The 17407-nt window shown below is 43.7% G+C and overlaps 1 protein-coding gene, 1 long non-coding RNA gene and 1 pseudogene across 3 annotated transcripts in view; all 3 read right to left on the minus strand.

Moving 5' to 3' along the window:
• Positions 1 to 11434, minus strand: part of LOC310672813 (vomeronasal type-2 receptor 26-like) — a 140264-nt pseudogene extending 128830 nt beyond the window's left edge. The window contains exons 1-2 of the transcript in view: positions 11250 to 11434; positions 9576 to 9867 (exon numbers count right to left, since the gene is read on the minus strand). The product of the transcript in view is annotated as a vomeronasal type-2 receptor 26-like (transcript). The remainder of the gene's footprint in view (positions 1 to 9575; positions 9868 to 11249) is intronic.
• The window catches only part of LOC310671218, a 497424-nt gene that overhangs the window by 370474 nt on the left and 109543 nt on the right, over positions 1 to 17407 (minus strand). The window lies entirely within an intron of this gene.
• LOC310672818 (vomeronasal type-2 receptor 26-like) lies at positions 2761 to 9094 on the minus strand (the record flags this gene model as incomplete). Its single annotated transcript, XM_083430474.1, has 4 exons — positions 2761 to 3750; positions 5567 to 5693; positions 7035 to 7262; positions 8297 to 9094. 4 exons carry the CDS (start codon positions 9092 to 9094, stop codon positions 2840 to 2842), a joined length of 2064 nt encoding a protein of 687 aa, XP_083286600.1. The 3' UTR covers positions 2761 to 2839.

Genomic DNA, 17407 nt, shown 5'->3' on the forward strand with positions numbered 1-17407 from the left:
TATACATGCTTGGCAATAAATAAATAAAGAAACAAACAAACAAACAAACAAACAAGGAGGTAGAAAGGGGGCAGGTGTCCAGGGGAAAAAACCGTTTGGCAATCCTGTGTTCGATTTTGTGGAATCCAGTGTGTTTTGACCATATGTGATTTTGGCTTTATGCACTATTCCTGGAACATAACCCAAGCATAAGTTGAGAATCACCTGTAATTCCTTTTGATAATGTGGCTATGGTGGCGCTTTCAATTCATCATGAAATAAACTATCAAGCATTGAAGCACATTGATTGATATGAAACTCTGAATCCTTCCAATGCAGTCAGATATTAGCAATGATATAACCAGATCATCTCCCTTCCAGGCCTTCCTGTCTCCTCCTCCTATGCCCTTTCCCCCAGGTGCAACTTGGGGTTTCAGACTTGGGGGGCAATTGTATTGCAGGCAGGCAGGACTGGCAAACAGCTACTAACATGTTTGGAAGAGGTGTGTCTGGCTCTGCATTGCTTGCCTTCCATAAGAGCCAACTCCAGGGGGCCGTGGGTGCTTGGGCAGCCACAATAATATAATGGTGGGGGCAGGGCACCCACAAAGTCAATGAGAAAAGCCGACAGGCGGCAGCAGAGAGAAGCAGTTCAGCTCTGCACTCTGCAGCCAGTGAGCAAAGCATCTGAAATATACTCAGAGTCGCAAAGTGATTTCATGCTCTTTATTCAGCTCATAGTGGTGAGGAGGAATGAATGAAAGTCCCCTCAAAGTATCTGCTTTATATACATCATTTACACAATGGGCTGCACATGATTGGCTAATTCTGGAATTCTACTGTAAGCCAATCAGGTTGTGGATTCACTTATATCTGGAGCATGATTGGGTGGTTCCTGCCAACCAATCATACTGCTGCATTGTTCTAGGACCAATCAGACTGCTGCAATTTGGATCCTATTGTTCTAGGACCAATCAGACTGCTGCAGTTTGGATCCTATTCAACTCAGTACATAACAGCATCCTTTTCCAGGGGTCTCAGAGTCTCTCCGCTTCTGAGTCTGAGCCTCTCCCTATGGAAAAGGGTGCCTCACTGGCACACTATTAAGCCTTTACGGCCTAGGACCCTCGTACCTATGGGACCACCTCTCCCGGTATGCCCCACGGAAGACCTTAAGGTCTACAAATAGCAACACCCTAGAGGTCCTGGGCCCTAAGGAAGCCAGATTAGCCTCAACCAGAGCCAGGGCCTTTTCAACACTGGCTCCGGCCTGGTGGAACGCTCTGCCTCATGAGACCAGGGCCCTGCGGGATCTGATTTCTTTCCACAGGGCCTGTAAGACAGAGTTGTTCCACCTGGCCTTTGGCTTAGAATCAGTTTGATTCCCTCCCCCTCTTTCTTTTTCCTTTCTCCTCCTGTGAAGAGGCTGCATTTTAATGTTTTAATGTTGTATTTTAATCTTGCTTTTAAGTTGTATTTTAATCAACTTGTTTTTATAATTGGTTTTTATCCGCCCTGAGCCCGGTCTTGGCTGGGGAGGGTGGGGTATAAATAAAATTTATTATTATTATTATTCACTTAACATATAATTAGATAAATAGTCTCAGTCTCAGTCAATTTTATTGCACATAGCCAAAGGCTGCCGCAATGTACACAGAATTATTTGACAATAAAAAGAAAATATACTGAATTGATTAAAAAAAAAAACTTAAAACATTTATATTATTAAAACATTACGTACTCTAAACAAAGCTATAAAAATACCCCAATGTACAAATAAAAACATTAAACGATAAAATTCATAAGCTAAAATCATCACATGGCCACTAATGTTAAAAACAATATCAATTAATACAGTGTGCAATTTATACTCAGAGTGTGGTGAGAAAGATAGAGCATAGCCTGAGGTAGATAGATAGGATCAAATAAATTCATCACCTTTACAGTTAATGGCTACCTTGGCTATATAATTTGCTCTAATTTTCCTAGCAGCAGTTGCAAAAAGTGCTACCTGCCAGGTCACACAATTTCTTCTGCACATATGACAATAATCTAGTATGGCTAGGGCAACCCAGTCAGATGGGCAGGGTGCAAATTTGTTGCTGTTGTTGTTGTTGTTGTATCACTTTTGCTCAACTTAGACTCGAGTTTTCAAATTCTACACATGGGGTTCCCCAATTTTGGTCCCCTGGGTCTGTTCCTCTCCAGCACATTGATACACAAAGCAGGAAATAGGGAGATAAAACCAGGAGTTAGGTGGGGGTGGATTTCAGCCACTAAAGAAGTTCTACTGCAGATTATTTGGAGGAGGCTCCATTTTTTGTTTTGTCCCAACTACTGCACACAAGTGCATCATCTGGGAAACGGTGAGGGTTTTTTTTTAACTACCATCCTGTTTTGTTTTGGTATAACTTCAGTTTAGTTTAAGCTACTAAAACATGCATTGTTTTGTGCAATGTTTTTAGCTTGAACTGTCGGATTTGTTTCCTCATTAATATTGTGATTTCTTCTGGTTGTTTCTAATATTTTTTTTTGAATTATTATTTGCCATTTGATATGTTGTGATCCAGGTGGGCGCAGTTTTAGGGCAAGCTAGCCATATAAACAAACAGATGTGTCAAACCAGTCACAGTGATGCCCAGGGGAGCATGAAGATTATGGCCAGATGGTTGATCAAGAATCTGAGGGGAATCAGGCTGTGGTACAGCAAGGCACGGAAAATTATAATATCATAGTGCCTGTAGCCATTGCAGTCTTTAGGCATTCATTGTCCTCACTCATAATTTATGCAAAATGAAGAGAGGTTTGTATCTAAGAAGATATTGCTGGGTATCAACTGTCAAAATTGAATATTTAAGGATCAGGTGCCAGCTTTAGCTTTTGCAGTCAAATGTTCCTTTGTGTTCAGATCAGGCCTCAGCATAATAATGTAGCACTTGGGAATGAAGATGCAGCCCAGAAGCCCAGCACTAGAAGCCAAGATAGAGAAGATCTGCACAGCTACCATGTATTTCCCCTTTGTGCTCAGGTAGGTGGGCACAAAGGAGACCCAAACGCTGCAGAAGACCAGCATGCTGAAGGTGATCAGCTTGGCTTCATTGAAGGCTCCAGGCAGCTTCCTGGCCAGGAAAGCCACCGTGAAGCAGATGGCAGCTAGGAAGCCCATGTAGCTGAGGGAACCATAAAACATGGCAATAGACCCTTCGTTGCACTGCAGGGTGATCTCCCCAGCCTGGGAATGCTTGTCAGAGTCTGGGAATGGGGGAGAGAGCCCCAGCCAGATGGTACAGATGACAATTTGGACACTGGAACAGGAAATGACAATGGAGTTGGCCAAACACTTCCCCAGCCATCTCCTCATAGTGTTTCCTGGCTTTGTGGCCAGGAAGGCCAGCACCACAGTGATGGTTTTTGCCAACACAGAGGAGACAGCAACCGAGAATATAATGCTAAAGGCTGCTTGTTGGAGAAGGCAGGTCACTTTCCCTGGCTGGCCGATGAACAGGAAGGAGGACAAAAATGAAAGCAAGAGGGAGATGAGGAGGATATAGGAGAGGTCCCGGTTGTTGGCTTTGACTATGGGAGTTTTCATGTATTTAATGAAGATTCCTAAAACGAAGCTTGTGGTTAATAACAATAAAAGGGCAACAGAAACCAGGAGGATCCCCAAAGATTCTTCATAGGTCAGGAAGGTGATAATCTTGGGAATACATTGATCCTGGTCCTTGTTTGGATGGTGATCTTCTGGGCATTTGCTGCAATGGTCTGCATCTGAGAAGGAGAAAAAGTTTTCATCTCCATCACTTATATCTGTAACTCTCTGTATCATACTGCATTTTGGGAGAAGATGATGATGTGGAGGAGGTAACAAAATTAGAATATGCAACAAAGGAGGAAAATGTTAATTGATTTATTTAACCTTTACAGGTGTAAAGAGATTGATGTGACACACAAGGCACTTTTCAATTTTTGTTTCTGAAATAACCTTGTGATGTAGGTAACATTGACAGGCAGAGTCCTCCCCACAGAGCTGCACATGGTGTCTTCATTGTACAGTTTTTGGTGTGCATGGAAGACACACCTGTTTACCTGGACTTTTGGATAATTGCAGTTGGATTTATATTTCTTTCATGCAATGCTCACAATAGGCCCGTTGTTATTTATTTTCCATCTATTATAGTTTAATCATTGTCATATAATTTCTTGCTTATTCTGTATCCTGCTATCATAATTATAAATAAATATTTTTAAAAATCACTGCTGGTCAGTTATTCTTAATAAATTTTTTAATTCACTTTCTTCTGGGCGTGCTTTGGTTCTTTGATCACTGAGGACGTGGTTGGAAATAGCAAGAGGAACACATAGTACATAGTGCATGGTGAGCCCTCTCCCTGCTCCCTGCTTTGTACCCCAGATATAACTTCATTTCTGTCATTCTTTAAACTCACTTTCGGCAACTAATTAATTAATGAAGGTGAATAATAATGTAGACACCAGGAAAGGATCCAGATTCAAAAATGCTATCAGAATCTTCACAGAAGGAGTCTCTGAGTAAATCTCTGGCCTGTTCTTATTCTCCCAAGGAATTCCTCTCCCTTGGAGTCAGGTAAAGGAAAAGGACCCCTGGACGGTTAAGTCCAGTCCAATTCAACTATGGGGTACGGTGCTGATTTCCACTTTCAGGCCAAGGGAGCCGGCATTTGTCCACAGACACCTTCCTGGGTCATGTGGCCAGCATGAATAAACTGCTTTTGGCGCAACGGGACACCGTGATGGAAACCAGAGCACACGGAAACGCCGCTTACCTTTCCACCACAGCGGTACCTATTTATCTATTTATCTTTACATTTTTTACCTATTTATCTATGTGTGCTGATATGCTTTCGAACTGCTAGGTTGACAGGAGCTGGGACAGAGCAACGGGAGCTCAGCCCGTCGCGGGGATTTGAACCGCCGACCTTCCAATCAGCAAGCCCAAGAGGCTCAGTGAATACTGAATTTTATTATTTCAGTCACAGACCAGTTCCAGCCCACATACAATATCAAGGAAGTCATAAAACATAATAGGGATACATTTGAATTTGCAATTAGGTATAACAGGGACCCTCCTGCCAACCTAGCAGTTCGAAAGCACATCAAAGTGCAAGTAGATAAATAGGTACCGCTCTGGCGGGAAGGTAAACAGCGTTTCCGTGCGCTGCTCTGGTTCGCCAGAAGCGGCTTAGTCATGCTGGCCACATACCCGGAAGCTGTACGCTGACTCCCTCGGCCAGTAAAGCGAGATGAGCGCCACAACCCCCGAGTCGGCCACGACTGGACCTAATGGTCAGGGGTCCCTTTACCTTTACCTATAACAGGGACAATACAGATATAGCAACAGTTAAAAAATATATAAATTAAAACTTAGTCACTAACATATAACCTAAAATTATCATTTGAAACCTTAATCCTTATGATAGCACAGCTTGTTCTCTAAGTTTTATGGCAATCGCACAGAAGTTGGCTACCTTTAACGTGATCTCAGGATCCTTGTCAGTGGTTTAGACCACAGTGTCACCCTCGTCACCCCGCCCTTGGAATCACCCACCTTCCTGAGTGGAGATGGTCCCTTCCACACATGGAACACAAGAGTAGCAGCAAACTGGCTCTCCTTCTTGAACTACCTTGGCATATCCAGGGCGGCAGCTTTCGGTACACCTGGAGCGAGGCACAGTCTGATAATCAAGACAAGGTGTATCAAGAAGAAAGTGTTAGGAGCACCTGTGCCGGTGGAATTATTTCATAGAGTTTGCAAAGCATCCAGCAAGACCCCTAGTCCCACTGACCCGGTCCATTTATTTCTGGGGAAGCACTTTTTTATTTTAAGAAAAGGGCATGGCAGGGAAAACCGTTTGGTGTGTTTGCTTCTTTGTCTCAACATTGTTATCTCTACCTTCTATACAGAGGACAAAATAAGACAAAAACAAATCCAGAATAACAGTAATAAGAAAATAGGGGCAACAAACAAGACTGATGCAATGCAGCAATTGTACATGCAATATCCTGAAGACAATAACGCTAAAAAATGTTAACCTTAAAAATGATTCCTGGATTATTATGTTTTCAAAGGTGCTTTGAGTACTGGCAAAGAAGGGGGGATATCAAACTCTTCTCAGTACAGTGGTGCCTCGCAAGACGAAAAGAATCCGTTCCGCGAGTCTCTTCGTCTTGCGGTTTTTTTTCGTCTTGCGAAGCAAGCCCATTAGCGCCTTAGCGGATTAGCGCTATTAGCGGTTTAGCAGCTATTAGCGGCTATTAAAGGCTTAAGGGATTAGCGGATTAGCTGCTAAAAGGCTTTTAGCGGCTTAGTGGGCTTAGTGGATCAGCTGATAAGCGGCTTAGCGATCAGCTGTTAAGCGGCTTAGCGATCAGCTGTTAAGCGGCTTAGCGGCTTGGGAAAAAGGGGGGGAGGGAAAAAAACCTCACAGGAACTCGCAAGACATTTTCGTCTTGCGAAGCAAGCCCATAGCAAATTCGTTTTGCGAAGCACCTCCAAAACGGAAAACCCTTTCGTCTAGCGGGTTTTCCGTCTTGCGAGGCATTCGTCTTGCAGGGCACCACTGTATTTTGCTTTGTCCATTTTCCTTCTTCCCTTCCTTCTAATCTGAATAGAACTTCATACCAATTGCCTCTTGGAGTTTGAAATGTGGATTTGCTAAATTTAAGGATTTGAGCCACCTGCCATGTTCCTCACTGCTGGGTGCAAACTCCTGGGGATGCAATTTGGGGTGTTACAAAAAAGTGGGCTACTCTGTTCCCTGGGAGAAAGAAAGAGATAAATGCTGGTTTTCCTCCCCAAATGAACAGAGAGGAACCTGGCTGGGAAATGCTGCTTATCTTGTCTCAGGATCCTAGGGTGCCAGTATTTCCTTGAGCACCCCAGATTCCCCTCTGGCAGCATTTACTGGGTTCTTAAGACATAGTTGGTCCACCTGACAAGGCTGTTGTGCAGCAGTTGCACTACGAAGAGTGTAATCAGGGTCTCATAGTCTCATCCCTCTGTTATATCCTCATACCTTGTTAAACTGCTTGGGCCACTCAATGGCTTCTGGGTTAATGGCGAACTTTAGGCCAGTAGAAGTCACTCTCTCCAGACTCCCAATTTTCACTCTAACACAGGACCCATTAGGGAACAACACCCAGTTATCAATATCAAAGTCAGCTGGCAGCTCCCCATTCTCATCCAAACATAGTCTGCCCATGGAAGTGTTTGAACACTGGATTTCTCTTAAGAAAGGGTGAAGCTGGAATGACAGGGGAACGTCAGCATTAATAAAGCAATGTGGAAGACTGTGACCAGAAGATCTGTGTGCCCGCTCAGTCTACATTCCAGGTGCTTAATTGTTGATGGGCAGCTTAAACACCCAGCGGATTGGGATGTGAGATTTCATCCCTGAATAAGAAACCTGTATCTATTCCAAGAAGACTTGCGAAGATGTATAAGACTGAATCAGATAAGTGTTGGAGATGTAATGAGACTGAGGGTACATTCTATCATATGTGGTGGACCTGTAAAAGGGTAAAAGAGTATTGGGAAATAATTCATAATGAACTGGGGGGAAATGTTTAAAAGTACTTTTAAAAAAACAAACCAGAGTCCTTTTTGTTGGGGATAACTCCGGCGGAAATTCCCAGGTGTCAAAAAAAGGTTATTTATGTATGCCCCTACTGCAGACCGTGTTTTGTTAGCCCCAGAATGGAAAACAAGCGAAGTCTCAACTAAAGAAGAATGGCAACTTAAGTTGATGGAATATGCGCAGCTTGCAGAATTCACATATAGAATAAGAGAACAAGAACAACATACGTTTAGAGAAGATTGGAAAATGTTTATTGAATATATGGGGGGGGGATTGTGTATACTTGAAAACGTTGGCAGCATTAAGATAAATTCAACAGTGTAAATCATTTTTGATGGATGTAATAATGGAATACTAAATGGTTTAGTTCATATAAAATATGCAGGGATTTATGTTGTGCAAAATGAACCATGGAAAGAGAGGAAGGAACTTCACTGATATTTTAAGGTTGTTTAAGTGAATTTTCTAAAATGTAAAACAGAAATTTAATACAAATCTCTCTAATGGTACCAGAGAGGAACCACAAGATATGGAAGTATCATATGACATAACCAAAGTGAGCCTAAATGTTCACCTTAACCAGAACCCTTACAAATTGGATTTCCTTCAGAAACGGGCAAGGAAAAATCTCGCTTGTAAATTTGATTCCACCATTGGGACAATGGATAGTTTGCGAAAAAGAAAAAAGGAAAAGGAAATACCTGCCATTGCCATAACCTTTGATGTTCCAATGTGTCTCCTCCATTCACCATTAACATCCACCTGGATCTAGATGAATATGCTGCATTTAAGGCCTGAGCCACAGCTTGAATATTGAGGTAAGCACTGTAGCTGTCTTGAGACAGGGCTCCCTGGAGCTCCTCTGGGGGCAGATCCTGCAGTTTCTCCTCCTCTGCACATCTTGTCCAGCCTCTCACAGACAGCACATGTTTTGAATATGAACAATGAAAAGCTTCCTCCCAAAATTGCTGAAGGAAATGGGAGCCTGGTATGGAGTAGGCCCTTCTGCTGCTACTGAGCTTGCTTTTCATTACAAAGGATAAAGAACCATGAAAGTGCTGGAAGATATAAGGAGGATAAGACAAATTCAAGTCGATGTCCTGAAAAGCTGTTGTGATCCAGACTTTTGGCCCGATTTGTTTCCCACGTACTGCTTGAATTGCAAAAACTATATTTGATCCCATTTGAGTGGTTACGTAGCAAACACATACATCAACTTGTCTCCAGGTGCCATATGGTTCATTGGGGCTGAACATTTTAATTAGATCCTTTTCTGGAAATCTTTTGGACAAGGCAATGCAAATCCCGCTGCCGATCAGCAGAGGTGTTAAGTCACTCACAAATCTTCCTCCAGCATCATTGTCTGGAGCAAGGAGGCCGATCCAGGTCCACCCAAAATGCAGGAGCAACTTCACAATGCCCCGATACTGAGCTTCTTCTTTGGGGACCATCCGGTAGACAAATGGGGACTGGGTTTTATCTTCAAGAACCTGAGCCATGAAGGCAACATTGATCTAGTGAGAAAAGAAAGAATTAAAATTGTAGACTTTTGAGGGTCATCTAGTCCTGCGATGCAGGAATCTCAACAAGATCATAATAGAAACTGATAGTGATTTGCTTTACTTCCAGGAACATATCCTTATTAATCTGAAGTGATTAATATCTGAGAAAATTTGTGCTGGCTGTGACTGGGATAGGTCAATAAGTAGAGCATGAGACTCTTAATCTCGAGTCTGCTGCATTATAGGGGGGTGGACTAAATTAGCTTTCCAACTCTTCAACTGGATGTAGGATGGTATTGTGGTCTGAACCATCTGGAAGGTGCTAGGTTGGTGGAGGCTGAATTTTGAAAACAAAAAAAGCAGTTTTCTCATTTTTAATGCCCTCTCTTGACTTCTCTGGAAAGAAAGGTGTCAAAAAAAGTGGGATTTCATGCAGCTGACATTCTGCTCTGTCCCTTCATGCTGCCACCCTGCCTACCTGTGGGATTTTGTAGATGCCTAACATGGATGAAATCTGCTTTGAGATTGCAGAATTTCCCCCTTCGAGAACAGCCAGCAGGTTATTCTGTTTCCCACAGTTATAGTTCGGAATATTGCTTTCCACACCTGCAAGCAGATCTATCGTGGCATCAGAAGTTATCCTTTCATCTAAATGGTTCTCATAGAGGTTGTAACCCAGGGTGATGTTGGGTAAGATCCTGGGATCACTGTTGATCTCCTGGATGGTGAGCAAGAAGGACAAGATTCGCCAGTACCTGCTGGCAGACAAACTGTAATAAATCAACCAATTTTGAAGCGTTAAACTGCTATTCACCATTTAACAAAAACAAATGTATTTTATCTTCAAATAATAGTTTGTATGTCTGCATGCATTTTACTTCTTGAATTTATACCCCACATTTTTCTCCAAAGATCTCTGCATTCTCCAATAATAACTGGGGATATGTGCTCCATTGCAGGAGCTTAGAAGTGCACATTGTCTTCAAAGAACAAAACTGAGTAAAAATGAACCCCATCCCCAACCCCAAAATTTGTAAAAGACTGGGAAGTTGCAGCAATGCTACTTGCATGGTTTTGGCTGCTTCAGATGATGACTGCATAGATCCCCCAACTGTTTTTCAAAAGCCAACACAGGGGTCAAGCAAGGGCATGTCCTTTGCCAATGATGACCACTAAGTTGGGGACTAGGAAACAGGGTGTCTCCCTGGTCATTAGAAACCATTTGAGTTCAGGAGTACCAAACACATCAACCAGTAATAATAATAATAATAATAATAATAATAATAATAATAATTTCAAGACCGGTGTTATGTGGTCTCGGTGGCCGCTCCCAGTCACCAGTCTAGCTGCTGCATTCTGGATTAGTTGTAGTTTCCGGGTTACCTTCAAAGGTAGCCCCACATAGAGCGCATTGCAGTAGTTATGAATGAAATCTGGTCAGCTGAAGGGGTGTGTGAGAAAAAGTTGAATAATTATTTTTCATATTTTGGACATCCAACTCCCCTAATGAGGAAGTCTCCTGCTCTGTATTATGATATGTATTTGTTTTATTTAAAGCCTATTTCTCCTTCTTTCCAGCCAAGAAATGTCACTCAGTGTATTAATTTTCTTAAGACAGTCTGTCAGGCTCATAATTCAAAAACATATGACACAAAAGGGAAAAGGTGGAGATGGAGAAGGAAAGCATTAATTTAGCGAAGAGGAATTTTCACATGGTCTACTGTTGCACTACTGGCAGATTATTGTAATTGTGTGATATAGTGTCAAAATAAAATAAAAGTAAAATAAACAGAAACTTTGCACTTTGGAAATTGCCTGAATTTGGTGTCGCCCGCACCTATCTACCCAAATTGGAATAATGTTATGCCTCATTTTGATCCCTGATCATTTGCATTATGCTGTTGTCAGAGGAGCACTTCCTGCAAGACCCAGGGAAGCTGAAAATGGAATGGATGGCTGGGAATCTATTGCTGGACTCCAACTCCCACCAGTACCAGCCCAGCCAGCAAGGGATGATGGGAACTTTAATCCAACAATGTCTGGAGGGTCACAGGTTCCGGAGCTTTGAATAGGGGCTATTTGCCTGGTTTAAAAAGCAGCCGTTGGAGAGGTGGTGGAGAAACACAACATCCATCTGCATAGAATTACTTACCCCTTTTCCCTGGTTAAGGGAGTCTGGGAAAAGTTGTACGGAAGTTTTCCAAAAAAATATTTTGGAGATACAATCCCACTAATGAGGAAGTTTCCAGGCCGGTAGTAACTGAGTGCTTTATGCTGGTCCCGGATCAGATTCAAGGGGCATTTTGCTTTCAGGTTCCTAAAGACTCCATGGGGCATCATTAGCAACAGAAGCAGCAACAGAAGCAGCAGTGATCTCATTCTGGCCTTGCCTTCTACATCTCTCATATCAGTGGCTCCTCTCACCTCCAGTGAAAGCAGATCAGAAGAAGCAAGAAGCTCTTCCAAGACCAAAGCTGCAGTGGCTTTAATGATTTGGGTGTTGTTCTGCTGTGACTTCCGAATTATGTAACATCACACATCCCCCGCCCTCTCCTCTCTCCTGCTGCAGATCTTGACTCGGGAAATATTCTCTGCACCGACTTTGCTTTCCAGGCACAGTGCAATTAATGACATTGCTATCAACACTCTTGTTGATTCTGATGCCTAGGCCATCTGCAAAAAATATCTCTCTAGCTCTTACAAGAATAAATCACTATGATTTTGATAATTATAAGTTGAAGAAGTTTCGCATCCACAACTCCCTGGAGTCTTATATGGCTTAAGGGGCAGGTGTACAGCTGGAGAAAAGCGTGTTTGTGATATGCATCTCCAAAGTTTTGATATAAGTCAAGGAAAGGGGATAGGGAGAGTTTGACCTGAATTTTGCGCACAAGTACCTAGGGAGAGGGACGCGGGTGGCACTGTGGGTTAAACCACAGAGCCTAGGACTTGCCGATCAGAAGGTCGGCGGTTCGAATCCCTGCGACGGGGCGAGCTCCTGTTGCTCAGTCCCTGCTCCTGCCAACCTAGCAGTTCGAAAGCATGTCAAAGTGCAAGTAGATAAATAGGTACCACTCTGGCGGGAAGGTAAATGGTGTTTCTGTGTGCTGCTCTGGTTCGTCAGAAGCGGCTTAGGCATGCTGGCCACGTGACCCGGAAGCTGTATGCTGCCTCCCTTGGCCAATAAAGCGAGATGAGTGCCGCAACCCCAGAGTCGGCCACGACTGGACCTAATGGTCAGGAGTCCCTTTACCTTTACCTAGGGAGAGCCCTGCAGCCAGATCAGACCAAAGTACAATCTTGTCCAGGACTCTGTATCTCCCAGTAGTGAATCAGACAGCTCTGGGAACCTCAAAAGCAGGGCAGGAGGGGGCTTGGTGTTCATCAGTATGTGTATGATACCCAGCTCTACCTTTCTTTTAAATCTGAGCCAGTGAAGGCGGTGAATGTCCTTTGTGAGTGTCTGGAGGTGGTTGGAGGATGGATGGTGGCTAACAGATTGAGATTGAATCTTGACAAGACAGAAGTACTGTTTGTGGGGGGACACAGGGGACAGGGGGAGGGCAGGTGTGGGGGACTCTCTGGTCCTGAATGGGGTAACTGTGCCCCTGAATGACCAGGTGAGCAGCCTGGGAGTCATTTTGGATTCACAGCTGTCCATGGAGGAACAGGTCAATTCTGTGTCCAGGGCAGCTGTCTACCAGCTCCATCTGGTATGCAGGCTGAGACCCTACTTGCCCGCAGACTGTTTCACCAGAATGGTGCATGCTCTGGTTATCTCCCGCTTGGACTACTGCAATGCATTCTATGTGGGGCTACCTTTGACAGTGACCTGGAAACTACAACTAATGCAGCAGCTAGACTGGTGACTGGGAGTGGCTGCCAGGACCATATAACGCTGGTCCTAAAGGATCTCCACTAGCTCCCAGTACAATTCAAAGTGTTGGTGCTGACCTTTAAAGCCCTAATTAGCCTCCGCCCAGTATACCTGAAGGAGCATCTCCACCCCCATCATTCAGCCCAGACACTGAGGTCCAACAAAGTAAACCCTAATTTAAATGGATCTAGAAAATCAGTTTCCTGTGAGAGTGCCTGGATCTGGCCTGCAACCACCTGCTCAATAGCCTTCCCTGTAAGCTAGTTAGTGAGTCCGACTGCTTCCATAAATCTCTTCAGACAGATTTATGATCAAATGGTGTCCGGCACGCTTCCACTGCGCGCCTCTTCTAGGTCGTAAAACTCTTCAGCAGAATATGCGCAGCAGCGTGTGATAAGGCTTGATCAATGAGAAAGGCAGATTCTTTCTGTAGTTTCTTTTATTGGTACAAAACACTTAAAAAAAACAGTTTCACTCTCCGGACTGAAGCTGCATCTTTAGCTGCTCACTGTCTGAGCGCAGCAGCTCCACACAGAAAACACTTTCGATTTCTCACAGAACACACAGAGCATTCCAGACTGCTCACATCACGTCCTGGCTTTTTGCCCTGACAATCCCTCCCCTTTTGAGCCGAGGCATAGCAGTTTAACTCCTTACTGCACTCAACATTCCCCAATTGCCAATATCAAAGTCAGCTAAACAATGCCTAAACTGTCAACGTTGCGACAATTGCTATGAAGTGACAGGGCTGGTGCAAAAATCAGCCGCCACCCCTGTCTCCATGCTTGAGCAACTCCAGCACATGGGCAGAAAATAGCAGAGTATCAAATGCATGAAGTCCATCTCCCATGCATCGTTCCAAAGAAACACTCACTCATATAGCAGAATTCTTCAGCAACAGTTTACTGAGGTTTAAAAGCGTACAGGACTTACTGGATCCCCAGTAAGGTACAAATATCTTCCACCCCGAAGAGCACATCAGGTTACAGAAGCAAAAAAATAGACAGGAAAACAGGAAGTAAGAAAGACTGAAGCTAAACTGTCCAGCAGGCAGTAGAATATAATACCCACCCCAAGCCATGACCTCGAGTCTCACATGACTATCTAGATAAACACAGCTACTAGCTTGTTCTTTTGAGAACTAGAAAGTTCTAGAAAGTTCAGAAAAGTTCTAAACCCATAAAACTCACAATCCCTGCCACGAGGGATTCGCTATGAGGATGGTGAAAACCAGAGGGCTGGAGCCAATTAGCCAACTGGGAAATTCCAACCTGGCCCTGAATACAGCAACCGACTATGCTCCCAGTGACCCAACGCTTCCGCCCACCAGTGAAGTGTTAGAATTCCTGATCTATGAGTGCAGTCATGGGATTTTTGTCTATCACATGATGGTGTATGCTTTAACTCCACGGAGTGGGAAGTGACAGAGACAGGATGTTTGTGTTACTGTGTTCCATGAAGTGGGACTATTGTCCTTTGTTCTTTTTCTCTTTGCTGTCTAATCCTATAGAAAGAGGGAGCCATGTTGCAGTGCTCCATGTGTGTTTATATGTAAATAAAGTAGATTAGCCAAAATGCTGAGTTGCTGAGGTCTGTCACACAAGGTGCACAAACTCTGTGGATCCCTAAGGTTGGCATTGGTTGCTGTGATGTTCGGGCTGAAGAAAGCTTTTGAAGCTCCCAAACGAAAGACCAGGAGGGAGAGAACATGCCAGTCGGACATGTGTCTCTGCCAGAGTCCTATTCGAGTCCTACTCGAGTGAAGAACATGAGAACATCCCTGTAAAAAAAGTGTGTAGTTTGTTAAGAGTACTGGGAGCTGTAGCTCTGTGGGGGGTAATCTACAGCTCCTAGTATTCATTGGGGGGGTCACATGCTGTGTCTCAAACGTTTGATGTGTATGCAGCCCACCGGCCCATCCAGCTAAGTATTATCCCCTCTAACTGGCAGGATCTCAGAATGAAAGTGGCATTTCCTGGTCCCGCTTCTTCATGTTTTAAACTGGAGATGTTGGGCATAGAACTTGGGTGGAACCAGCTCTGCTTCTCAGATACACCCCTCCCCCTCTGGAGACAAAACTGGTTCTGCTTCAGATTCTGTTGTACGCAGAATCTGTCCCTATACATAGTACTCAAGATCAGATGCCTTTAGTTTTTATTGTCAGGTATTCCTTTGTATTTAGGTCAGGCCTCAGTATAAAAATGTAGCACTTGAGCATGAAGATGCAGCCCAGGAGTCCAGCACTAGAAGCCAAGATAGAGAAGATCTGTACAGCTACCATGTATTTCCCCTGTGTGCTCAGGTAGGTGGGCACAAAGGTGATCCAAATGCTGCAGAAGACTAACATGCTGAAGGTGATCAGCTTGGCTTCATTGAAGGCTCCAGGCCAGGAAAGCCACCATGAAGCAGATGGTAGACAGGAAGCCCATGTAGCTAAGGGAACCATAAAACATGGCAACAGACCCTACATTGCATTGCAGGGTGATCTCTCCAGCCTGGGAGTGTTTGTTAGAGTCTGGGAATGGGGGAGAGATGCCCAGCCAAATGATGCAAATGACCATTTGGACACTGGAACAGGAAATGACAATGGAGTTGGCCAAACTCTTCCCCAGCCATCTTTTCACCCTGTTCCCTGGCTTTGTGGCCAGGAAGGCCAGCACCACCATGATGGTTTTTGCCAACACAGAAGAAATGGCAACCGAGAAGATGATGCTGAAGAGTGTTTGTTGTGGGGGAGGAAGGGAAAGGAGAATGTTAGCCGCTTTGAGACTCTTTAAAAAAGGGAGTGAAAGGCGGGATATCAAATCCAAACTCCTCCTCCTCCTCCTCCTCCTCTTCTTCTTCTTCTTCTTCTTCTTCATTTGTCGGAGAAGGCAGGTCACTTTCCTTGGCCTTCCAATGAAGAGGAAGGAGGACAAAAAGGAAAGCAGGAGGGAGATGAGGATGATATAGGAGAGGTCCCGGTTTTTGGCTTTGGCTATTGGAGTTTCTTTACATTTAATGAAGATTCCTGATATGATGCCTGCTGTCAAAGACAAGAATAGCGTAATAGAAGCTGAGATTATCCCCAAATATTTTTCATAAACCAGGAAGATTAGGAATACATTGATTCTGGTGCTTGTTTGCATATTCATCTTCTGGACATTTGTGGCAATGATCTGCATCTGAGGATGAGAAAAGTGGCTTCAGCATCACTTACATCCATAAATATCTGTGTTCTAATACATTTTGGAGGGAAATGAAGTAGCAGAATAAACCTATGTAGTAGGGAAGGAGAGGCAAAGATTTGTCCGTCCATTTCACGATTTAATGCTTACATTTGTATCCCGCAGATGTAGACAGATGTAGTGCACAAGGTTTATCTCACTTTTCGTCACCAAAACATCCTTGTTACATAGGATGAAGCTGAGAGGGAACGACCTCCCCAAATCGGTGTCTCTGGCATTATTATTTATTAAATCGATTTGTTCTCTTTTCCACAGCAACTCAAAGCAACGTACAATTATATGAAACAAAGAAACAAAAACATACCTTAAAACCTGCATTAAAAAAATTAAATCTACTTTTAAAAGCTAGATTGGACCACAACACCCACTCAAATAGACCCTAATAATTAAAAGTCAGACGCCTTATGAAAGACCACTGTTTTTGCCTGGTGGCTAAAGATATGTAATGATGGCACCACGCGAGCCCCTCTGGGGAGAGTGTTTCGCATTGTGCAGCTTTTGCTGTATGCCTCTTTATGTGGACCTTTTGATAATTTCCTTACATGTTTTGATATTTAAATATGATTTCTTGTGATACCTTAAGTTGTTCAAGCAAACAGTTCTGTGTTTCTTAAATGTAATTCTCAAAGTAGACTCACTGTGATTCCTTGTCTATTATATTGTACTGCACTGTCTCCCTATCCCTGAAATAAGAACTATTTCCCCTTTAAAGAGAACCATTGAAGTGGTGGTCGAGAAGCAAGACATCCACGATGCATTTAATTATTTACACTTTAAGCTTGGTTCCTGGGGGCTGGGGAAAGTTATAGGGAAGTTGCTCAGCAAAGCTTCTTGGAGTTATGATTCCGCTAATGAGGAAGTCTCGAGGCCGGGAGTAACTGCGCTTCATTTTCTTCCCTCATCAAATTTTAGGAGCACTTTGCCTTCAGCTTCCCCCAGACTTGATGGGGCATTAGAAGCAGAGGCGGCAGCAGAAGCCGCAGCAAGGAGGTCATTCTGGCTTGGCCTCTTACACCTCTATTTTGACTTCTCCTTTCTTCCCCACAGCCAGGTAATCAGAAGAAGTCAACACCCTCCAGCACAGTGTGACAGGTATAACCTCAGGCTTCCTTCGCTTCTGATGTTTGGGCAATTGCCAGGGATGTCTCTTGAGCTTTGGGAAGAATAAACCACTATCATTTTTATAATTATAACGGGAAGAAAATT

The sequence above is a fragment of the Podarcis tiliguerta genome, assembly GCF_965153285.1.
Source record: "Podarcis tiliguerta genome assembly, chromosome: 2".
Taxonomy (NCBI): Eukaryota; Metazoa; Chordata; class Lepidosauria; order Squamata; family Lacertidae; genus Podarcis; species Podarcis tiliguerta.